The 24,479-nt window shown below is 42.3% G+C and overlaps 1 protein-coding gene across 3 annotated transcripts in view; it reads left to right on the top strand.

Moving 5' to 3' along the window:
* Window positions 1-23,262, top strand: part of rabggta (Rab geranylgeranyltransferase subunit alpha) — a 152,085-nt gene extending 128,823 nt beyond the window's left edge. The window contains exons 1-17 of one of the 3 annotated variants that reach the window (XM_078259689.1): window positions 212-318; window positions 641-676; window positions 839-949; window positions 2,186-2,310; window positions 2,432-2,619; window positions 8,337-8,594; window positions 9,211-9,294; window positions 9,421-9,503; window positions 13,327-13,422; window positions 16,618-16,723; window positions 16,815-16,866; window positions 16,945-17,033; window positions 17,184-17,272; window positions 17,355-17,471; window positions 20,779-20,892; window positions 21,036-21,123; window positions 22,560-23,262. In XM_078259689.1, coding sequence (XP_078115815.1) covers window positions 674-676; window positions 839-949; window positions 2,186-2,310; window positions 2,432-2,619; window positions 8,337-8,594; window positions 9,211-9,294; window positions 9,421-9,503; window positions 13,327-13,422; window positions 16,618-16,723; window positions 16,815-16,866; window positions 16,945-17,033; window positions 17,184-17,272; window positions 17,355-17,471; window positions 20,779-20,892; window positions 21,036-21,123; window positions 22,560-22,708 — 1,752 coding nt within the window. In that variant the 5' untranslated portion in view covers window positions 212-318; window positions 641-673 and the 3' untranslated portion in view covers window positions 22,709-23,262. Of the gene's footprint in view, window positions 1-211; window positions 325-633; window positions 677-838; window positions 950-2,185; window positions 2,311-2,431; window positions 2,620-8,336; window positions 8,595-9,210; window positions 9,295-9,420; window positions 9,504-13,326; window positions 13,423-16,617; window positions 16,724-16,814; window positions 16,867-16,944; window positions 17,034-17,183; window positions 17,273-17,354; window positions 17,472-20,778; window positions 20,893-21,035; window positions 21,124-22,559 lie in introns of those variants that run through there. The other 2 variants (XM_078259687.1, XM_078259688.1) reach the window with 2 other exon arrangements.
* Window positions 23,263-24,479: the final 1,217 nt, after the last annotated feature.

The following is a 24,479-nucleotide window of genomic DNA, read 5'->3' as shown; positions in this document are numbered from 1 at the left end:
TTCCAGTAAGCTAGTTCAGTGAGTCAGCATGAACAATACCAGGGCCTCTCCTAAGTGGAACGCAGCCATCATTAATAGCTTTGAATACACCTGTGCTTTTCCTACTATGACTTGAATTTGTCTGCGCTGCTGTTCGCTGTTTTCGCCACCAGAGAGCAGCAAACCCGCGCGGTCAGGAAAATACTCTCTCCGTGACGTAAATGTCATGAGACGGAAGAGGAAAATTTGTAGTCGTTAAAAATCCTGTGACATGACAAATCAAACAGCATTCTGAAAAACATTACAACAAGCCGAGCAGAAAAAAAAACTGAAAACAGAAAACAGGTGGGTGTTCTGTGGGATAAACCATGCGGCGATATATTTTCTGTTATTCTGTGCTGGTTTGAATGGCTGTAATGTTAAATGAGCCCAGCCCTCTGTTGTTTACTTGAAAACGGAGATAATTAGCAAGCTAACAGCAGACTCAGGGCTGCTTATATTCAGTGTTTTAACCTCACTGAGGGCTAAATGCATACATGCCGATGATAAGCTAAGCTTGTCATAACTTGTGTGCCAGTCTGTCAGCTCTGTGTGTGTCTGTAAAGTAAACGTTACTCAGGCCTAATCTGAATACCACTCCTCGTTTGCCATTATAAACAGATCTGTTGGGAAGTATCCTGGACAAACAGACAGGATGGTAAGAAATTGACTCTTTTTTTTTTTTAAATATTGGAATATTCACTGCTCTGGTGTACTGTTCACATTGCACATGAAGTGGTCAATTATTTACAATAAGAGTGAAATGTTCCTTATGTTCGCCTACCTTTTTTGTTTTTGTTTTTATTTTTGCTTTTGACAGCATGGTAGAGTGAAGGTGAAATCCACAGCCCAGCAGGAGGAGGAGAAAAGAAAGGAGAGGGAGAAGAAACTGAAGATATACGTGGCTGCACGAGATGCCTGCTTTTCTAAGGTTCTTTAGAAAGCCACATTTATACTACATACCATGTATTTTACATGATTATATCATGTAATATTCTGTATTCTTGCTATTTTAAACACACCCCAAGAAAAGAAAAGATGCTGTTAGTGAGTATTATCTGTGTAGCTAAAGCCTGAATATAGCTTACCATCTCACCATTGCACTGGGTGGTATGTTCCTTCATTACCATGAACACACATTCTATTTGTTTTGTCAAATCCACACACACAGTCCTGCTGCTGTCAATACCAGAGTGAATTCATCCACAGCTGAACATAGTCTCTAACAAGTGCACTACTTATCTTCCTTTATTCCTCTATTCGGATCTCCATTAGCCAAGTACGTGTCGCTGCAGCCCGTGGGAAGGCGCGCCCACAAGGCCCACCCATGATCCGTCAGGTTCAGTTACCCCAGAATAGGTGACTGTGCGCTGGGTACAAAGCACCGCGAGCTGCCGGTCGTGGTACTCCGTCAGGTCAGCGGTAGTTGGTGGTTCAGTTACCCGAGAATAGGTTAAGTTCAGGCACCAAAACGACTAGTTAAGTTTTTAGGGAAAGATCGTGGGTTTTATTAAAACTCTCCCCAAGGAACACGCATTTCCTGAAAGTCTTATTTTACCCAACTCCGCTCCCTGGCTTGTAAGTCCTGTATGTTAACGCCCGCCCATCCTCCCCGACCACTGCCCTACGCATCCAGCCGCGTTCTTATACAGCAGCAGTCAATGTGGTGCACACAATGTGAAGTCCAGAAACTTTCCCTCGCCACGTGCCCCGGGGATTTAAAGCTGCGTGACGTAAACAAAAAAAATAAATAAATGGCTGACTTGGATGTGGGGAGCCCCGCCTTCCCGTGGGCTGCAGCAAGATGCTCCTCCCATTAGCTGCTAACAATGTAGCAGCTACTCTTCCTGGGGTCCACATAAAACAATCCCAACATATCCTACTTTAGTAACTTTTGATGAAAACAACAGTGCCTGGCCGTTATAGGAATTTACTGAGGCTTTTAAAAAGGTTCTACAACTGTATACCTTTAACCTGTTTGTATGTCTTCAGAAGGAACAAATGGGCCCAGGATAGGAAAGTTGGAAAGACTTTAGAGACAGAACATTAGTCTTATCAATTATATGGCAGTCTACATGGGACACTTAAAGTACAGTTTAGAAACCAAAACGTCATGCCTGGTGCTTATTGAATACTTTGACTGACTTGTGTGTGTGTGTTTTGACAGAGGAAGGAGGGTATTTGGGATGATGAGGCTCTCCAGATTACCCAGCAGCTACTATCATCCAATCCTGACTTCGCTACCCTGTGGAACTACAGGAGAGAGATCCTAATGCACCTGGAGACTGTGAGGTTAGATCACTACAAGTTATCTTGCCACCTGGAGATTCACAGCGTAACACCTTTTCGAATGGTAAATCATCAGAGATATGACGGAAGAATTGTTTTTGTTGTTTCTCGATGTGCGTTCCAGAGATGAAGATGAAGTGCAAAAGATTTACCAGGCTGAGCTGTCGTTCTTGGAGTCTTGCCTGAAAGTGAACCCAAAGTCCTATGGCAGCTGGCACCACCGCGGTTGGGTCTCAACCCGCTTGCCCCGACCGGACTGGGCCAGAGAGCTGGGCTTGTGTGATCGCTGCTTGAGCCTGGACGACCGCAACTGTGAGTAATGGAGTCGAAGAAAGAGAGCTCGGAATTGTACAAATCTGGATCGTTTGCATTGGTTTGTAATTGATCTAGACCTGATAACAGTGTTGTAGTATTCGAGACCAGTTTTTTTATATTGTTTTATATTTTTTGAACATACAGTGTCTTGCAAAAGTATTCACCCCCTTGGCTTTTTACCTATTTTGTTACATTACAGCCTTTAGTTCAATGTTTTTTTTAATCTGAATTTTATGTGATGGATCAGAACACAATAGTCTAAGTTGGTGAAGTGAAATGAGAAAAATATATACATGAAACTATTTTTTAGAAATAAAAAACAGAAAAAGTAAATGTGCATAACTATTCACCCCCCCTAAAGTCAATACTTTGTAGAGCCACCTTTTGTGGCAATCACAGCTCCAAGTGGCTTTGGATAAGTCTCTATGAGCTTGCCACATCTTACCACTGGGATTTTTGCCCATTCCTCCTTGCAAAACTGCTCCAGCTCCTCCAACAGAAATCTTTAAGTCTGACCACAGATTTTCTATTGGATTGAGGTCTGGGCTTTGACTAGGCCATTCCAACACATTTACGTGTTTCCCCTTAAACCACTCAAGTTGCTTTAGCAGTGTGTTTGGGGTCATTGTCCCGCTGGAAGGTGAACCTCTGTCCTTGCCTCAAATCACACACAGAGTGGTACAGGTTTTGCTCAAGAATATCCTTGTATTTGGCACCATCCATCTTTCCCTCAACTCTGACCAGTTTCCCAGTCCCCCCATTCCCATGGATGGTGTTCTTTGGGTGATGTGATGTGTTGGGTTTGCGCCAGACATAGCGTTTTCTTTGATGGCCGAAAAGTTACATTTTAGTCTCATCAGACCAGAGCACCTTCCTCCATACATTTTTGAAGTCTCCCATATGCCTTTTCGCAAACTCAAAACGTGCCATTTAGTCTTTTGCTGAAAGTAATGGCTTTCTTCTGGCCACCCTGCCGTAAAGCTCTATGGAGCGTACGGCTTATTTTCGTCCTATGTACAGATACTCCAGTCTCTGCTGTGGAACTCTGCAGCTGCTCCAGGGTTACCTTAGGTCTCTGTGCTGCTGATTAATGCCCTCCTTGCCCGGTCCGTGAGTTTTGGTGGGTGGCCGTCTCTTGGCAGGTTTGCTGTTGTGCCATGTTCTTTCCATTTGGTTATGATAGATTTGATGGTGCTCCTGGTGATCAAAGATTTGGATATTTTTTATAACCTAAACCTGACTTGTACTTATCAACAACATTGTCCCTTACTTGTTTGGAGAGCTTGGTCTTCATGGCAGTGTTTGGTTTGCTTAGGTGTTGCAGCCTCTGGGGCCTTTCAAAAAAGGTGTGTATATGTAATGACAGATCATGTGACACTTAGATTGAACACAGGTGGACATCATGTGACACTTAGATTGAACACAGGTGGACATCATTTCACTAATTACAGTGGGGCAAAAAAGGTATTTAGTCAGCCACCAATTGTGCAAGTTCTCCCACTTAAAAAGATGAGAGGCCTGTAATTTTCATCATAGCACTTCAACTAGGAGAGACAAAATGAGAAAAAAAAAAAAAAAATCCAGAAAATCTAATTGTAGGATTTTTAATGAATTTATTTGCAAATTATGGTGGAAAATAAGTATTTGGTCAATAACAAAAGTTCATCTCAATACTTTGTTATACTCTTTGTTGGCAATGATAGAGGTCAAATGTTTTCTGTAAGTCTTCACAAGGTTTTCACACACTGTTGCTGGTATTTTGGCCCATTCCTCCATGCAGATCTCCTCTAGAGCAGTGATGTTTTGGGGCTGTCGCTGGGCAACACGGACTTTCAACTCCCTCCAAAGATTTTCTATGGGGTTGAGATCTGGAGACTGGCTAGGCCACTCCAGGACCTTGAAATGCTTCTTACGAAGCCACTCCTTTGTTGCCCAGGCGGTGTGCTTGGGATCATTGTCATGCTGAAAGACCCAGCCACGTTTCATCTTCAATGCCCTTGCTGATGGAAGGAGGTTTTCACTCAAAATCTCACGATACACGGCCCCATTCCTTCTTTCCTTTACATGGATCAGTCGTCCTGGTCCCTTTGCAGAAAAACAGCCCCAAAGCATGATGTTTCCACCCTCATGCTTCACAGTAGGTATGGTGTTCTTTGGATGCAACTCAGCATTCTTTCCCCTCCAAACACAACGAGTTGAGTTTTTACCAAAAAGTTCTATTTTGGTTTCATCTGACCATATGACATTCTCCCAATCCTCTTCTGGATCATCCAAATGCTCTCTAGCAAACTCCAGACGGGCCTGGACATGTACTAGCTTAAGCAGGGGGACACTTCTGGCACTGCAGGATTTGAGTCCCTGGCGGCGTAGTGTGTTACTGATGGTAGCCTTTGTTACTTTGGTCCCAGCTCTCTGCAGGTCATTCACTAGGTCCCCCCGTGTGTATCTGTGATTTTTGCTCACCGTTCTTGTCACTTGTCATCATTTTGACCCCATGGGGTGAGATCTTGCGTGGAGCCCCGGATCGAGGGAGATTATTAGTGGTCTTGTATGTCTTCCATTTTCTTATAATTTCTCCCACAGTTGATTTCTTCACACCAAGCTGCTTACCTATTGCAGATTCAGTCTTCCCAGCCTGGTGCAGGTCTACAATTTTGTTTCTGGTGTCCTTTGACAGCTCTTTGGTCTTGGCCATAGTGGAGTTTGGAGTGTGACTGTTTGAGGTTGTGGACAGGTGTATTTTATACTGATAACAAGTTCAAACAGGTGCCATTAATACAGGTAACGAGTGGAGGACAGAGGAGCCTCTTAAAGAAGAAGTTACAGGTCTGTGAGAGCCAGAAATGTTGCTTTTTTGTAGGTGACCAAATACTTATTTTCCAGAGGAATTTGCAAATAAATTAATAAAAAATCCTACAATGTGATTTTCTGGATTTTTTTCTTCTCATTTTGTCTCTCATAGTTGAAATGTACCTATGATGAAAATTACAGGCCTCTCATCTTTTTAAGTGGGAGAACTTGCACAATTGGTGGCTGACTAAATACTTTTTTACCCCACTGTATGTGACTTCTGAAGGTCATTGGTTGCACCAGAGCTTTTTATGGGCTTCGTAACAAAGGGGGTGAATACATACGCACAGGCCAATTTTCAGTTTTTTATTTCTTAAAAATAGTTTCATGTATATATTTTTCTCATTTCACTTCACCAACTTAGACTGTTGTGTTCTGATCCATCACATACAATTCAGATTAAAAAAACATTTAACTAAATGCTGTAATGTAACAAAATAGGTAAAAAGCCAAGGGGGGTGAATACTTTTGCAAGGCACTGTACATATAAACACAACTGAACAAGAACAACAACCCTCTCCCACCCCCCATAGACCCATAGGTCTATAGTCGATGGCTTGGCTTTGTTAATCCTTGCTGTAGAGAGCTCAAGCATAACTATGTCAAGGAAGTACGCCAACCACTGTTTTATACAAAGTGAATTGAGCTATCATTTTCTTGGTTGCAGTTGAGCCGGCTAGCCAAATTTTCTGGTGTCGTTTAGAGTCGTCATTAAGTAACAAAACAATCGGGTCAGAATTCAACATCCTATCACATCAGATATTATTGATGTTGTTTTATTCCAAAACTCACGCACCTCTTTTCAAGACCACTTTTTGAACGTCTCTGTCTCGTCTTGGAGTCAACCACATTTTTACTCGGTCTGGTCTCGTTCTCGAGTAAAGAGGACTCTGGGTCTTATTTCAAGACCCCAACTGCAGGGATATGCATTATCTGATTTCTGTGGTGACATAATTTCAGTCAGGAACACTCGTCATCAGGCATGTGCACACATAGACATCAGAGGGGACTTGAGCACCTGCCCTTCTTCCTTGAGATAAAGATCTATCTCTCTCTCTCTGTCTCTGTCTCGGTCTCTCTGTCTCTGTGTCAAACAAATGTATGTATTGAATAAAAAATCCAAATATCCGGTCGGGAGATTAGACTGAGTTACGATTTCAAATAAATTGGTAAGGAAGTCAGAGTTGAATGAATAAATGATTGCTTTATTTCGAAAATGTGAAAGAAAAATAATATTAATACAATAAAAGCTAAAACAACAAAAAACACAGTATTAACTTATTATTTTTATTAATAATAATAATAATAATTTATTATAATATGAATATAAATGGCCTTATATTTGTATCATATAGTGATACAAATTGTGTTAATATATATTTTACATTTGTTTATACATTATTTTTAAATAAATAATTAGAAGATGTTCCCTTTTTTTTATACTTGAGCCCCTGCCCCCAAAATGTGTGTGCACTCTCTGCTCGTCATAGATTGAACCATTTATTGCAACAAATGGAGATACAGTTATGCTTGGTGCTGATGGCTCCGCTCTTGATAATGCTCCCTGGACCAGCCAAGCAGCATGCTAAGCTGAAACAGGGAGTGCAATGCAGAAACGACATTGAAAACCTTTTTTTTTTTTTTTTACTTTGAACTAGGAAGGTGGAGGCTGGGGAGGTGGAGGCAAAGCGTTGCCAGCAGCAGCACTGAGTGAAGCAGTGTCAGTGTAGCAGGGACATTTAAAAAGACCGCCTTGATGTGAGAATGGCTGTGATTGGTGTGTGTCTGATAGGAATCATAATTCAATCAGGGGGCATATGACTTTGTGTCCTGCATGAACTAGAGCCTGCCGATATTATGGCATTTTCCAAACTATTGGTATCGGCATTTATAAGGGCCGATAAATGAATATTAAAAAAAATAAAATAAAAACGGACGAAACACCCTTCAACCATGTTCTGAGTGTTGACGTTGCATAGTTTGACCACCAGAGGGCGCTCTACAACCTCCCTGTTGGCAACACTGATTTTTGTTGTTGTGTTTTTGTTCAAAGGACTTTTAAGTTTCATATCTTATATGTCGTTTGTATTTTTATACATTTTATTTATCAGAACTTTAATATATTTTGATGTTCCTCTGTTGTGACTATAAAAATAAATGTGTTTTTAAACTGCATTATCATTATTTTAGTGAGGACTCATAAATAACTACAAATAACTAATGTTAGGGAAATCTGGTAATGTTTTGTTACGCGTTTCTGCATTTTTTAAATTTTTTTTTTTTTAAATATGTATCGGCCGATATATATCGGAATATCAGATTTTTAAATTGGCAAATATTTGTGTGTAATATATCGGCCTTAAAAATCCTTTATCGGTCGGGCTCTAATATGAACTAACGCTAAGCTTAATCACTGTGATTGGATGTAAAACTTCCTGCTTCAAATGCAACCAATAACTCATTTGAAATTGGTTACTGTTACCAACTCTCACCGCCCCGTTAACACACACATTCTAAATAAAGGGAATGCTGAGACGGGAGAAGAAGCTCTGGCTGTTTAGGAGAAGTCAGCCAAATTGTCTGTATTAAAATTTGGCTGCCTAAACCATAAGGAGTTTATTTATTTTCTGTGGGTGTTTTATATGGGAATGTGGCTCTTTCAGATTAAATTGAGGAAGGTTTTTGGTTAGCTTTTTCCACATTTTATCGTGCCGTGCAGTGTGGGGCTCGCACTAGTCTGATCTTGGTCTTGTCTCAGTCTCGATGATGTTTCAGTTTAGGTGGTCTGGACTACACAGCCTGCCTGATATGTCACTGCCCTCTTTCCATCCATGTCTCACACCGTATTCTCCCATTTCCACCAGTCCATTGCTGGGATTATCGTCGGATGGTTGTGAAGATGTCCGGTGTGCCCGTGGATCAGGAGTTGGCGTTTACCGATCGTCTCATCGGCTCCAACTTCTCCAACTACTCCAGCTGGCATTACCGCAGCACCCTGCTGCCACTGCTGCACCCAGAATCTCCCGAGCCCCATTCACCGTGCCGCGAGCCTCGCCGGGCCTCCTCTCCACCTTCCCCGCAAACCCACTCCCATCGCGTCTGTGAAGAGCAGCTCCTCAAAGGTAAACGACTCAGCAAATAAATGTCCAGGTTGTGGAGTCAGCAATACCCACTAACAACAGACAGGGGGCAGTCTGAGGCTTTACAATCGTAGTGCTTTGCAAGTGGATGTCTGATAGATAGATAGATAGATAGATATACACACACTTACTTACTTACTTTACTGATCCCCAAGGGGAAATTCAAGGTCCCAGTAGCTTAAAGACATCACACACAACATACACATACATCATAAACAGGATAATAACAAATCCACACGAATTATATGGACAATAAAAGAAAAGATACTAAATAAAAAATCCACATGAATGTACTCTAAGGGATGTACAAGCATGAGACTCTTGCAGTGACAGGGCAGGGACTGACCCTGTGATTCAGTCTGCATGGTAAGGTGCTCTATGAGAGGGTGTGTCATGGTGGTAGTGCAAATAAGTCCAATAGTGCAAGGATAAAGTCTAGAGACCAGCATTAAATATGGACAATATAAGAGAATAATGTAGACATAGTGATATAAAAACTAAATAGCAGTGCAAGGATAAAGTTTTAAAAAAGCCAGCTGTGAGTGCTGCTGGGTAATTCAACACATGTAGCATCTAACCATACCCACTTTTATTTCAGAATATGAGCTTGTACAAAACGCTTTCTTCACTGACCCCAACGACCAGAGTGCTTGGTTCTACTATCGCTGGTTGCTAGGCAGAGGTATGTCCATCTGTAATTGTGTCTATATGTACACACATGTATAAATGTTTAGAGCAGTTTTTCTGAGCATGCAAATAAATTATTTGCTGTTCTTTAGTCATGTATTAAAACTCGTCTTTTCGACAGCGGAACGCGAGGAGATGATAAGCTGTGTGTACGTCAGTCGGGATGAGGAGAGAGTGGCTGTCGCCTTCTCTAGGCCTGTCAATGTGAGTGTCATCACTGTTTTTTCACTTATTTCTGACACTTTAACAATTGGTTACACACATTTCGCTATGCTGTGTGCATTTTTAAAGCCCCAGTGTGTAACGTTTGTAGCTGTTCATTATCAAAATCTGTATTGCCCTTCACAAACTTGTCCTTTTTCATGAATATTGACCACCACCATCAATTTCAAGTATTCCTATTAGCCTGGAATTTTACATTTGCGCGTGCATGAACTGGGGTAGACGCAAGGGGGTAAGCTTCTCCTCACAACACGTAGCTCCTATGGCGCCATTTTGATGCTACCAAGCCATCACCCCCCGTTAACATTCCATTGACTGCCATTCATTTTGACGTCACTTTGACAGCGAATAACTTTACATCTGAAGCGTTTAAAGACTTTTTGTCCGTTGTTTATTTCTAAAGAAACACGACAATGTATAAAAGGCTCCATTACCTTGTACCTCACGTTATGGCTCCGTAGCAGACGTTTTTGTAAAAATAGGCTAACGATTGTGTCATTAACCACGAGACTTACTGTTGCACAGTAGAGGAATTACCGTATAGTACAGGAGAAGCTTGCAGGCAGTTTAGACTTACATTAGCTGTTTAAGTTTAATTACTAATGTTAACTAGCAGTTTAGTTAGCAATAATTAGCCTGTGTCTATGTTATCTCCTTACATATACCTACGCTCTCCGTCTCTGCAAGATTGGGAATGATTGAGATTTCTCTTGGCACAGCTACCAGAAGACTTACAACTTTCAGACAGGTTGCTCACGTCACATCTACGTCGTCTCTCTCAGTTGGAGGCTGCTCAGTAACGTTCAGCCATCACCAGAAAAGTGCTTCAAATATCCTTCACTGGTCTCCGTCCAGAGACACGGGATCTGTTGGTCCATTCTATATACAGTCTATGGGTAGACACTCCATATCTCAACGCTAGATGGGAGTATTTCTTACACAATGTAGCTTTAAATACTCTACACACATTTGTCTTAACCAACATGCAGCTCAGCACTAGAGGATGGATACCCGGCCGGGTTCGGACAGATATTTAGAAATGATGTTCGGGTTCGGGTCGGGCTCGGTCACAGCAGCGCGATAAGACATTGAACATTTTAAATTTAAAGCAGCTTATTATGTAGGTGCGCGCCTGTGTTAACGTGAGCTTGTTGCCCCGTGTGCGCTGATGCGCTCATCTGTTGACATTTCTGAATGCCTTCCTACAGTTGTTTACTAAAAGCTTTCCACACAAACAAACGTACATGTGTCATTAGAATGAGGAAAAAAAAACACTTCCTGGATCAAGTCATGCACAAGAACACTGACAACATCGGTCTCCCAACAAGAACACTGTCACTCATAACACAATGACCTAAAAAAAACACTAAGAGCTGGAAGCATTACAATATACTGAATATCACAATTGGCTTTGAAGCTTTTTTTTATTACAATAACAACAAAGACACCTCTTTACTGCATGAGTTGTCCTACCTTAAAGTAAATGTTACAGAAAGGAGTTCAGAGTTCTTTATTGTCCATCGAGGGGACATTTGATTTGAAGTTGGAGGTACAAAAAAACAACAAAACCACAACACAATAAACAAGGCATAAAACATCTTAGCAGTGATGACATTGTTCTTAATCAATCTGATTAAGAACAATTTCATCACTTAGAAATTGGACAGTGTCAAATAAATCCCTTGAGATTGTCTGGAGAAGGTGATTTCTAAAAGGGTCACTGAGAAGGCCCAAGTGACACCAACAACAACTGTGCATTCAAGACTTTTGCAAGTTAACAGCTTTAATTGCACAAGGAACAAAAGAAAATGTGGACCTGTTTGTTTTTGCTCTAGGAAGCCTATATCTCCGCCCAGAGGGAAGAGGAAAGACTTCCTCCAAGAGTGGGTGGTCAGAGCTTGACAAGATTGACCGTGCCTTCTGCAAAACTTGTCTGTCAAAGATCTTAGAGAGATGTTCGAGAGAGCTGCCGTAGGCCTCTTTAACAATTTTGGACGGACTACTTTTGTTACTGAATCTACACGGAAGCGTAGCGTTAGCAAAGCAGCAGCTTCACTGCTCTGTTTGTGGCTCTACAACATACTACCGATGAACGCAGCGTGAGAAATGGATTTATTTAGCGCTATGCTAGGCCAGGCTTAGCTGCTGTCTGGATTTGGAAAGTGGAAGTAATGAGCGCTTTGCATTGTGGGACACAGTAAGCGTCTGAACCGTAAGACATCAGGGTATTTTGGTCATACTGCAGATTTTTCTTTCATTTGCATACTGCGTACTATGTGCCGCATTTTGCCGAATCAGAACGTACTGCTAGTGTAGTTGGCGGTTTCGGATACAGCCACTGTTGACACAGGAGCCTAGAGCTCAACACACAATCCTAAAATCTGTGCGTAAAATGGAAGAAAATAGACTTACGCCGCCTTCCCACTGGCAGTTGAAATCAGCTCTGATACGGCATCATTAAGTCATTCATTTCCTATGGAGATTCGCAGACCGCATGCGAATGGGTCTGAACCGGGTCCGAAAGAGTGCGGTGCGAAAAAAATCGTGTCAGTTGGTCATCCGGATGTGTTCAAAAAATGTAACTCTTGCGAAAGGCTACGGACGGTTCCTATCCGACAATTCCAGCGGAAGTTAGCGTTTCTATGGTACTGATGAACAAACCTGCTAATGCTAATTGGTTAGCTAGCAACAGACATGGAACTATTGACATTATACCGCTATATCACATTTAACCGATGTGACATGTCAACGTCCTGGGCAACTTTTCTCCACGCAGCAGCCTTTCTATTTATATCTGTATAAGAGAGGTCATAGAGAATCGTACATTCAGACACTTATCAGTCGTTCTAGTCTCTCTACCATTTTTGTGAGTCGCTTCCGAAGCTTTTCAACGGTGTAGTACGATGTCCGCTGGGGGCGTATTGCGTATTACGGAGCTGATTTCAAGTGCCAGCGGGAAGGCGGCGTTAAGCGTAAAAATACGCTCTGACACGTATGTGTTGTGATACAGACGCACGAGAGAAACATTGCTGAAACGCCTGTGTAGATGCTGTCAGAAATGAAATGCTGCAATATGTCCTTTTGAGTAATGCAAAACAAAAGAAATGTGTAAACTATGTATTCCCTATACGTACATGTATGAAGGTTACCTGCAGATACAGATTTACAGCAGTACTTGTCAACTTTGTCTTCTACATTTGACTACAAGTTCTCATCCACCACAGTTCTCACACCTTAGGTCCTCTCAAGCCCCCTTTCCTCACCTGGCACTCAACTCTTTCATATGTCCCTATTAGCAGTTTATGTAATTGGGACATTGTTTCTTGTGTTTTAGATGTTGCAGAATGTAGCACATTGCAGTTTACGGTTAGAAAATAGAGAGTAATAGTTTAAAAAAATCAAATGTGCAAAATGGATTGTAAATATGCAGGTTTTACAATCCGTGCAGTTTTGGTTGTGCTTGAATTAGGCTAATCGACGACGTTCCATTTCCGGGATTGTTCAGGTGCCGCTCGAAATTCTGCCAGATTTCACTCTTTACGGCCGGATGTCCGTTACCTTCCACTTTCCTGTGAGACTATGCTTGAGTGAGAAAACAATGTATGTGGGTGTGTCAAAGCAATGACAAGTTCTCCACAGTTTAGTCCACACTGGCTGCTGTGTGCTGACTGTTTGAAGAGTTTGAACAAGTGAACTCTGTATTAAGAAACGTGTGTAACCAACTGTAAGAACCTGTGATGTGGTGTCCTTGTGGTACCCTGCTGCGTTTCCTGAGCGACCTCTCTTCTTGCCTCTGCTCTGTTAGGCGCAGTCTGTGGGCCTGCTGCTGGTCCTCGACGGTCAGCCCCAGAGTGTGGAGTGGAGGAGCGTCCACCCGCGCTTCAAACACAGCCCTGTCTGGGTATCCTTTTCCATTGGCCGATCACCCCTCCGATATTATCATTGACTGTCACTGTGTGCTGCTGATTGAACAGGATACAGGATTAACTCTCTGTTTTCCTCATTCTTTACATACCACATGCTGATAAGGAAGGGGTTTAGCACAAAGCTTTAACCAGTGTACTGGGAAGGAATGTTATTGTAACCTTTAACCACAGATTTGTAGTGGGACTTCAGGTCATGGCTTTTTTTTTTAAGCTTTTCTAACTTGTCAGGGCACAGTGACACAGAGGACACCATGTTTAGTCTGACAGCTAAAGTACTGTAGATGGATTTTAGGAGGAAGGGGATTGTCTCCAGCTCCAGGGCTGTCTGTATCTGAGCTCGCAGATGAGGGCTAGCAAAAAAAATGGTGGTTTCATCCCAAAAAGATTGTCGAATTCACTAGACACCATTTGAAAAACATGAATGATTCTGTCTTTAAAAATAATACTTATCTGAGGATCATTTCCGTAATTAACATGGAATAGTTAATATTGACAAAACAATACCAACTTAGACATTCTTTCATACTTTTTTGTATGTCATACTTTTGTGTATTTTTAATTCCCTAGCCTTCTCCGGAGCTTTCAACCACATCTTCATCAGTTGATGCGGTTTGCTCAGTTTTCATGAAAAAGGATCTGTTGACATGCGAGCCGAGTACAGTGCCTTGCAAAAGTATTCACCCCCCTTGGCGTTTTTCCTATTTTGTTGCATTGCAGCCTGTAATTTAAATGGATTTTTTTTTTGGGATTCTATGAAATGGAGCTGGAAAAAGTGTAAAGTGGTGCATGCATACAGGTATGACCTCACTTGCTTTGCTATGAAGCCCCTACCAATTACCTTTTTAGAAGTCACCTAATTAGTTAAATAAAGTCCACCTGCTGTGTGCAATCAAGTGTCACATGATCAGTCACATGATCTCAATGTGTCCCGAGAGGCCCGACTGTCTCCAACCCCACTAAGCAATGGGCGCCATGGAGACCAAAAAACCTTTCCGGACAGGTCAGGGACAAAGTTGTGGAGAAGTACAGATCAGCATTGGGTCATAAAAGACTATCGGAAACTTTGAACATCCCATTGGAGCACCATTAAATCCATTATTACAAAATGGAAAGAATATGGCATCAATCCAATTGAGAATCTGCGATATGAATTAATGATTGCTGCACTGTTACTAGTCGGAACTCATCCAATTTGAAGGAGCTGGCACAGTTTTGCCTTGAGGAATGGGCAAAAATCCCAGGCTTAGAGCCTGAGAGACTCGGAGCTGTAATCACTGCCAGAGGTGGCTCTACAGTATTGACTTTGGAGAAGGGGGGGGGGGATTGTTTTTTTTGTGTCTTATTTCTTGTTTGTTTCACAATAAAACAAATTTAGCATCTTCAAAAGTGGTTATGTAAATCAAATGATACATGCCTGATATTATACCTCCCCTTTCTTATGCAAAACAAATGAATAAATAATTGATTACATTAGTTTTTTTAATACAACACATCCAATTTAATTCCAGAGGCCTGTACTACGAAGCAAGATTTGGCGTTAACGAGCTAACTTCAGGTTCAACCCAGGGTTTTCTGTACTACGACGGTGGATCAGTTGTTACCGGGTTCAGTCGCAGTGGTAACTCATGCTGAACACCTAACCTGGTCGGGGGCAGGTTATGTTGGAGATTAGAGATCAACTGATGTAAAAGCACCGCCTACTGACCAATCAACACTCGGTTGATAATGGCGTCACCGTTCTTAGAAGATCCGGTGGAGCTCGGTGCGTGGAGAGAGGGGTGCGCTCATAAAAGTTAAAACATTTAGAGACCGACAACCCCGTTAACATTCCCTGATGGGTATCTTTATGAAAGATCTAGATTTGAAGCGGAGGGAATTACATATAGGCTATTTGTTGGCTTCTTCAGCTTCTTCTTAATTTTATTATTTTCTCACAGCTTACCACTGCTGGGTTTGCAACTGAAATAAAAGGCTAAAGCAACGACAGTTCATGGAAAGCAAAAGTGTAATCATGGTCAGATCTTGTGCCTGACTGATGGGGAAGTGACCAGTGTAGTCTAATGTATACTATTATAGTGGGTGTACTGTAGCCTACTGTATATTGGCCAGAATCTGCCTTTGGGGGAGGAAGGGGGCATATCATAGTGGGGGGGGGGCCTGGGTGTCCTCCCCCAGGGAAGTTTTAAGCATCAACGACTTCATTTCCTGTATTCCGATACACTTTTATGTACCAATTTACGGTAAAAAAAAAATACCTTAGAAAAAAGCACATATGACAATTCAAAATTTATCAAAAATATAATCGAAAGTAAGTAACGTGTCATTGGGCATTTTTAAGTGGGTATATAGACACCCTGGAGCTACACCATTCATAGACTACACCACTGGAAGTGATATTGATAGGATAAGCGTTGTGATTTACGCAAAACGGCGTCGGCTTTTTTTGCCAGCTTTCCTTCCTGCATTAAAACCGTGTCTGTGTTCTTCATATTTATGTAGAATTATAGTTTCTTTTATGTGAACGCGCGTTGCTGGATTGGGAAACCCTGGGTTTGTTGAACTAGTTGATAACCAGCGTCATGACACAGTTTATGCAGGACCGCGGTTGTTAGGTTAGGTGAAGCCGGGTAACTGAAAGAAATCCAGGACATGTTGATCTGGATTTGTAGTACAGGCCTCTGTTTGTAAGGGAACAAAATAGGAAAAATGCCAAGGGGGGGTTTAATACTTTCACAAGGCACTGTAGCTGTTATGATTTCATCTGTATTTATTCATATCCATATTTAATCCCATGTTAATATTAGTTTTTCCATGGCGGGAGCAGATGCAGCTTTGGCCAAACACTTCAATTGTGGTGACTCAGTATGTAAATTCAGCATCTAATTATTTTGTCTTTAGATTTATATTTTAATTATGCTTTCTCTCAAACTAAATGCCAAGTACTAGTTAGTGTAAATGACTGTTTTGCTAATCCATCGAGGATGTTCTGTTTATGTCATACTGCCCAGATCTACCCATCTGCTGTATTGGCATGAAAATGAGCCATGGACTTAGTATGCACACCACGCTGTGCGACTGTGTGGCTTTCATTTGGGCTTCTTTTAAAGGTGGCTAATTGGAAGTCGAAATCAAACTCTTCCACGTCTTTTTCAACCTTAACACTGGCTCAGATCTGTGATCTTCCTCCTGGAACGATAAGCGACGTCACAAATGAGCACAACCTGACTGTGCACTGGACTGAAAAACACACTCACCGAGACTGTGCTCTGTACACAGGTGATGCACAGCGCGTGTCTTCACATTGTCGTGTTCATGTTCCACAAATGTATGTTTCCTCAATGACACTGTAAACTTTCAACTTCCACAGGTCGAAGTGAGAGTTGGTGTCGGGACTCCGCTACGGATCAGGAACTCTTCAGGTATCGTCTTGGCCCAATGGCAGCACATTCTGTAGTTTGTTTAAAAGAGTAAGCACTGAGTGTGTTGTTTCTCTGTAGGAGTGAACTCTCAGTAGAGAAGACCTCAGTGTTACAGTCAGAGCTGCAATCATGCAACCAGCTACAAGAACTGGAGCCGCTCAATAAGTGTAAGTGATTTTAAAAGCATCCCATCCACGTGGTTCCTTTTTCTTTACACAACCAAATCACCAACATCACATAAATACACAATATAAGTTTTCTGCAGCTGATGGTGATGCTTTCTGGTTGCCACTGAAACACTCTGCTTGCCTTGGCAGGGTGCTTACTGACCATTATCCTCCTCATGAGGGCACTAGATCCTCTGGGATATGAAAAAGAGACACTTGCTCATTTCCAAACACTGAAAGTGAGTACCAACCATGTACAGTCTGTGACACTGACTAGGATATAGATCACTGACTGAAGGCTCTCGTTTTTTTCTCCCTCAGGAAGTGGATTCCATGCGCTCTGCATATTACAGTGACCTGTGCAGCAAGTTTATGATTGAAAACACCATCCTGAAAATGGAGTATGCGGAAGTGCGTGTCTTCAGTATTTCTGACAAGGTTGGTTCAGAACAAGCAGCCCAAAAGTGAAGCCAATGCGTGTTGTGCCTTTAACCTGCATTCTGACATTTCCAGCAGGGGGCGACTAGCCTGGAAATCCAGACCCAAATCCGAAAGAGTAAAGGTCTGGCAATGAGCAGTGAAAATGGCCCAACTCAAGGGGCAGCACCAAGCATGCATTTGAAAATCTCACTGCATGCAATTGGATACCACTACGACCAATCACAACCACCAGTGGGTTTTGGCTAAGCCCCATACGCTTAGCTACCAGCGGAGCTAACTGGTAGATTAAACGTTTAGCTACCAGCGGAGCTAACTGGTAGATTAAACGTTTAGCTACCAGCGGAGCTAACTGGTAGATTAAACGTTTAGCTACCAGCGGAGCTAACTGGTAGATTAAACTCTTAGCTACCAGCGGAGCTAACTGGTAGATTAAACTCTTAGCTACCAGCGGGCTAACTGGTAGATTAAGCGGCTTAGCTACCAGCGGAGCTAACTGGTAGATTAAACGTTTAGCTACCAGCGGAGCTAACTGGTAGATTAAACGTTTAGCTACCAGCGGAGCTAACTGGTAGATTAAACGCTTAGCTACCAGCGGAGCTAACTGGTAGAATAAACTCTTAGCTACCAGTGGAGCTAACTGGTAGATTAAACTCTTGCCGTATCTGGTTGGCAAAACGGCAAAAACGTCCTTCTTGCAAAGGAACGATTGGAGCGCCGTCTTCTGTCCTCTTTTAGATAAAAAGCCCAGTCTAACTCGTTCATTGTAGCGGTCAAAGCCATTTCAAACAACTGGTGTACATCCGTAGCCATCTTGCAATGTTTACTAATGACTTGGACGTCGCAGCGCTGTCGTCATCTGTTTAGCTCACCTCTGGCCCGCCTATATCAGATACGCCGATGTGATTGGTGCAGCTCGGCTACAAGGGCATAGCAAAGCCCGTCTACGGAAAGCCGTTCCACTCCCTATTCAGCTCCATTGTACCAAATTTGGTTGCAGTTCCACCTGAGTTCCACTGGTGGTGATCGTGGTCCAGTGCTAAATGAATGGGACTCTATGGAGCTAGACGGCTAAATTTGTCTCTTTCGCCTGATTGTCGTTGAGAAATCTCAGATTTGATTGTAGTGTTTACAAGTTCAACATGGATTATAGGTCAAAAGTTGAATGAATGATGTTTCATTCAACTTGTCTCTTGTCTCTTCGATTTCTTACAGGTTGAGTTGTTGTTGCCCATAACACGCTAGCATTCTGCTAATGAATGCTGATTGGTCAGTGAAGGACTGATTACAACCAGAGATCCTGCTTGACGGCATCTGAAGCAGAACCAGAATGTCAGAGTGAATATTTCGGCGTGGTCTTTAAAACATTAGCAAACCTCTTTCTAGCACGTGTATTAACAGGGAGAGTCTAACCTGTCAGCTGTGTTGTATTAACAGAGAGTCTAACCTGTCAGCTGTGTTGTATTAACAGAGAGAGTCTAACCTGTCAGCCGTGTTGTATTAACAGGGAGAGTCTAACCTGTCAGCTGTGTTGTATTAACAGAGAGAGTCTAACCTGTCAGCTGTATTTTATTAACAGAGAGAGTCCAACCTGTCAGCTGTGTTGTATTAACAGAGAGAGTCTAACCTGTCAGCTGTGTTGTATTAACAGAGAGAGTCTAACCTGTCAGCTGTGTTGTATTAACAGGGAGAGTCTAACCTGTCAGCTGTATTTTATTAACAGAGAGAGTCCAACCTGTCAGCTGTGTTGTATTAACAGAGAGAGTCTAACCTGTCAGCTGTGTTGTATTAACAGAGAGAGTCTAACCTGTCAGCTGTGTTGTATTAACAGAGAGAGTCTAACCTGTCAGCTGTGTTGTATTAACAGGGACAGTCTAACCTGTCAGCTGTGTTGTTGATGCCTCGAGAGAACAAAGGAAGTGACTCAGAGCTTGCCGTAAAGCAGTATCTCTGGCCGTATATGTGTATGACGTCATTGACATTTTAAAAGGCTTTTTAGAACAAAAAAACGACTTTAAAAAATCTAACACCCAGCAGTGTGTATTTTCTTAGCCTCCCCTTTGGAATGCAACATTCAAATTACTAGACAAAAAATGATATCCTGAGAAAAGTGGATTTTGAGGGGTATAGCTCCATAGAGTCCCATTCATTCTGCACTGGCTTGTGAGCGCCCCCTATATGGAACTCTGGTGGAACTGCAACCAGTTCAGAAGCCGGAAGTAACGAGAGAGTGGAACTTCTTCCCTTATTACAAATTCTTTGGGCATAGTTAATGAGCATCACTACTGAATGCCAGAGTGACTCGCTGAGCAAATTCCAATTGTGCTCTCACGAGAACTCTGGACTCCACTCCACTGACCTCCAAAATGAAGTCAGTTTCTGTAGAAGTCTATGGGGAAATGAGCCTGCTGACCTCACTTGATTTATTACCTCAGCTAACATTTCCACAATGAGTTTATGGCCTCAATCGCTACCTTTTAAGGATTCTTCGAATCAGCGTGATGTTTATTTTGTGAATCAAAGTCCCATTTATTTTAAAATAAATGAAAAAAGCAGGGGATGCTGTAGGGGCGGGGCTATGATATGATCATAATAGAGGCTCAGCGATGCGTTTCCATGGCACTGTGTACATTAAAATAGCTTGAAGCTTGTTTTGGGGTTTTGCCCATGTTTTCATCTTATAATTTGACCCTCTCACTTTGTTTTCACTTAATCAAAGTTAATCGGAACATTTGGGTCACCTAAAATTTTCATGTTCTGCCAACCAAGCTAGCACTATTGTTAGCTGGTAACTTAAGAGTAAGTCTGCCGATTTTCAACCGGCTGTGTACTGCCGTACATACAGATAAATAGCGGCAGTACCCGGAGGTCTGCGTTTACCCGCTGGCAAAACTCCGGTGGATGACTCACCTCAGAAGGGTTTAAAATCAGCGACTTTTCCCTCTTTAGCGTTTAGCCTAGTGCAGGGCCATTGAAACCATACACAACACTGGCTTAGACGCGTCATCCTCCCCAGCTCTGCCATTTTCCCCAAATATGGTCACTTCTGCCTCTAAAATACCAAGATGGCGACAGCAAAAAATGCAAACTCCTGGCTTTGAAACGGCAGTCCACAAACCCATGGGTGATGTCACTGATGCTACGTCTATTAGTTATTTTTGATATTATTACAGTCTATGGTTCAGAATTGTAAAAAATGAATTAAATTAGCTTATTGTATATTGAAATGATCTTTACCTGCATGGCTGCCACATAGGCAAGTTCTGAAAAGTCATTTCTCACATTTTTGTTGTCTTTTTTCTAACAGAACATGACCACTTTATGCCACCTGGACCAGCTGTTACTGGTTACCCATATCAATCTGTCCTCCAATCAGCTGCAGCGGCTGCCTCCTCAGTTCGCCATGTTGCAGTGCCTGGAGGTGATTAGGCTCCAATTCAAACCCAGTTATACGTCACAACCAATAGTGTTCCCTTTCTTCTGTTGTGTGTCCCACAGTTTGTAGATGACAGTAGGAAAGATACATATTGATTGCTCATTTTCTGGAATTTTTCACGCTTGCAGGTCTTGGAGGCTGATAACAACTCCATAGAAAATCTGGAAGGGGTGTTCCACCTTCCCAAACTGGAGGAAGTCCTCTTGAAGAATAACAGTATCCTTAAAACCAATCATTCATATTCCATCATTTGTTTGCTGGAGAACGTCCTGTTTTGGGTCTGTGTTTATCTCTGTAGCATCAGTGTCACAGAGATCAGTTTATATTAAGGTCCTATCTTGCACCCGGTGCAGCGCAGCACAAAGCCCGACGCAAGTCTCTTTGCTAGTTTAAGACCAACGCAGTTGTCAATTTCCCGTCCAGCGCCCACGTTGTTTAAATAGAAAATGCACCTGCACCCATGGGCGTGCTGGTCTTACAGGGAGGTGTGTTCAGGTGCATTCTGGGCGTATTGCTATCTTGAGGCAGCGGGAAGTGATGGCTCCATTGACCAACAAAAACCTGGTCTAAAGTCAATAGCGCAGCATTTCATTGTTATTTTAACAGCAAATTAGTAAAATGCTCCTAGGCTCATGCACAGCGCGTGCACACTATGCTTGTTACACACACACAGGGAAGCGCAGCAGCACACACACATGCAAAAGATTACAAATAAAGATATTACGGTGCAAATCCTCCATCATACCAGCAATGCTCCAAGTTCCAAACACGCCTGGCTTTTAAAGGGAATGGGAGATGATCTCTGATTGGTTTATTGCATGTTACGCCCAAAACACACCTATGAATTAATGAAGACACTAAGTACAACCCTTTAGAACCATGTGCCCAGAGCACGGACACTTTTTTCAGCCGTCAAACTAGCAAAAGTGGATTTGCACACGCCCTAAACGCACCTGCGCCATGTGCTTCACGCCGTGCACTTAGATCGTTAAAATAGGGCCCTATATCTGTATTAGTCCTCTCACAGTGTACAAGTGACTCGAGACACGTGCAAATCAGTGCTCAATGCTGCAGAACAGCCCCGCTGAAGAGCGCGAGCAGCTGATGGTGTGTGACGAGTGCGATGTAAAAGATGCACTACACACAGTGTTGGTGTTTACAGAGTTTAGGAAATTACAGCGTTAACGAGACTCTTCGGCTTTGATGCGTGATTAATTAGCTGTTTACCTGAAACTTTGTAAATAAAATCAGCGCTGCAATTTCGCAGAGCAAACAGCATCATTAAGATGGGACGAGACACTTAACAACGCCACAGACTTCCTTTCCTTCACGCTTCACTTCCCCTGATACACTCAAGAGGAATGAATGTTGTTTACAGGTTATGACCCATGAAACAAGGCTACATTCAAGTTTTGTTTTTGTAATGACATTTCAGTTTTAGTGCATACCTTCTAATGCAAGTTTAGGCTTTCAAGTTTTATATTTAGAAGAATGAATTAATGTCCCAGTGTCATATTTGACATGTGGATCTTACAGTGTTGTTGTGGAATATGTGCGTCCTGTCTCCTTCTATTCATTGCTGCTAATGTGACTCACCACAGCACACGGGGAAGGCTTTTTTTTTTTTTCCATTAACCCAAAAAAATGCACAGAAATCTCCACATTGGCAGATCTTCAGCCGCTGGCCTCCTGCCCCAAGCTGAAGCGCCTTGATCTCCGTGGCAACCCTGTCACTCAGACGGCCAATATCGAGTCGGAGCTGACTGAGCTGCTGCCCTCCGTCACAGACCTCCAGCTCTGATTGGACGGAATCACTGCCATCGTCGTCCCGTCGTTAGATTGTCCCTCACATTCTCTGGCGTATTTGTTTGTGAAAGAGCGAGTGGGTGTTCTTCAGGCGTCTTGTGGCTGTTTGTTCCACTTGTTGGTTTGAGAGACTGTCAATCGCACCGATCCCTGAGGGTCTGAAAGCCTGATGCCTCAGAGTATATGTCAGAACCCTCTAACACCTTCAGCAAAATGTCTAGATGTGTGTGTGAGTGAGTGCATAATTACCAACGTTGCGTTTCTTTGTGTGTGCGTACGGATGTCCTTAATACAACACACCCAATTGCATGTGGAAACCTTGATAATGGAGTAAATTGACTGTATATGGATGGCTATGCTGGCTTATTGCTTCCATAAGCTTTAAAACAGTTGAATAAAAAATAAAAAGCTACTAACTACCTAATGATCATAGCATCGCATAGTTCTCATACACATTTTTTTTAAAAGGTTGCGTAAAGCATTTAATATATGACACTATACTGTTGCACAGTAAGTCACATATCCAGTAATAAAACAGCACACATTGTGTCACTGCCTTCCAAAAAGCTTCTTTTGTTTGTGTTTTCCTTAGAACATCTGATGTAAAAGCTTTCCCTAATGGATTTTTAATCCCTGCCCCATTTTAAGAGGCGGTTTAAAAGGTGTGCCAGAGTCACCGGGAGTGTGTCACCTGACTCAGCCTCCAGTTATGTTACTGTCTTTGTTCATTTGTTTGGCTTTTTAATGTAATACATTTGACTTTGCGACATATCCGGTTGATGTTGGCCTTTCTGCCTAAGGAAACCCTTTAGGCGAGAACCGCACCTTTAGGCTCAACACTCATCAAGTTAGATTTGCCACCTGTAGAGAAACAACACTAAGAGTCTACGGGAGGGATTCTTAACATGCTTGGGCCAGGGGCCAGTTAAAGCAACACCAAAGATTCTTTTCTTACCTTTAAAATAATGTTTCCAAAATGGTTTCGGTGGTCGACTCAACTCGTAACCGGGTGAACGGCACTTCTTCGTTCGCTTTGCAGCTCTCTACCGGCTATAACAGCACTATGCAAGTTTGCCAGATCGGGTAGCGGGTCTGTAGTTCGAATGAGACATAATGGACACAATTCCACTTCTAACCTGCAGGGGGACCGAAGAGGAAAAGTGCGTTGGTGTTGCTTTAATAAACAAACATTAAAGTGGCGTTCAGTTTGTGTTGATTCCAGCGCCCGCTTTGGACAAAAGCTGTAGTGTTTTTACCACACCTGCTGTCGTGAAGCTCTTTTCTTTGCGGTGCTGTATTACTGAGTTAGAGTTACCGGGAGGTCATATAGTTGCGATGAAGGTTTTGCTCAGACAGAAAATAATTTATTACAATAAAAGAATAAGTCACAGATGCATCGTTACATTTCAAGTGTTACATACAGTAACTCAGCCTACTTTGGATGTCTCGTGAGCTAAACCGGGTATCACTGTCACTGTGTCACGAGCCAGAGCATTAACCCTTGTGTTGTCCTCCAGGGTCAAAATTAACACTTTTTTTAGACACTGTTGTTAACTTTTTGTTGCTTTTTACTTAGTTTTTGGCACTTTTCCCCCCATTACCACCAGTATATTCACCATTAGAACCAATGTATTAACACTAGTTGAACAATCTTTTTTGGAATTCATGGTCAATAAACCTAATTTATATGAAATTATCTCATTTTTGTGTTAGAAAAACAGAAATTATGAGTGGTTTTGACTAACAGTTAAGATCAGAGAAACGAA

Source organism: Sander vitreus, chromosome 9 (genome assembly GCF_031162955.1).
Source record: "Sander vitreus isolate 19-12246 chromosome 9, sanVit1, whole genome shotgun sequence".
NCBI lineage: Eukaryota > Metazoa > Chordata > Actinopteri > Perciformes > Percidae > Sander > Sander vitreus.
The sequence above is the reverse complement of the archived record's forward strand: the minus strand, read 5'-3'. Positions and strand labels throughout refer to the sequence as shown.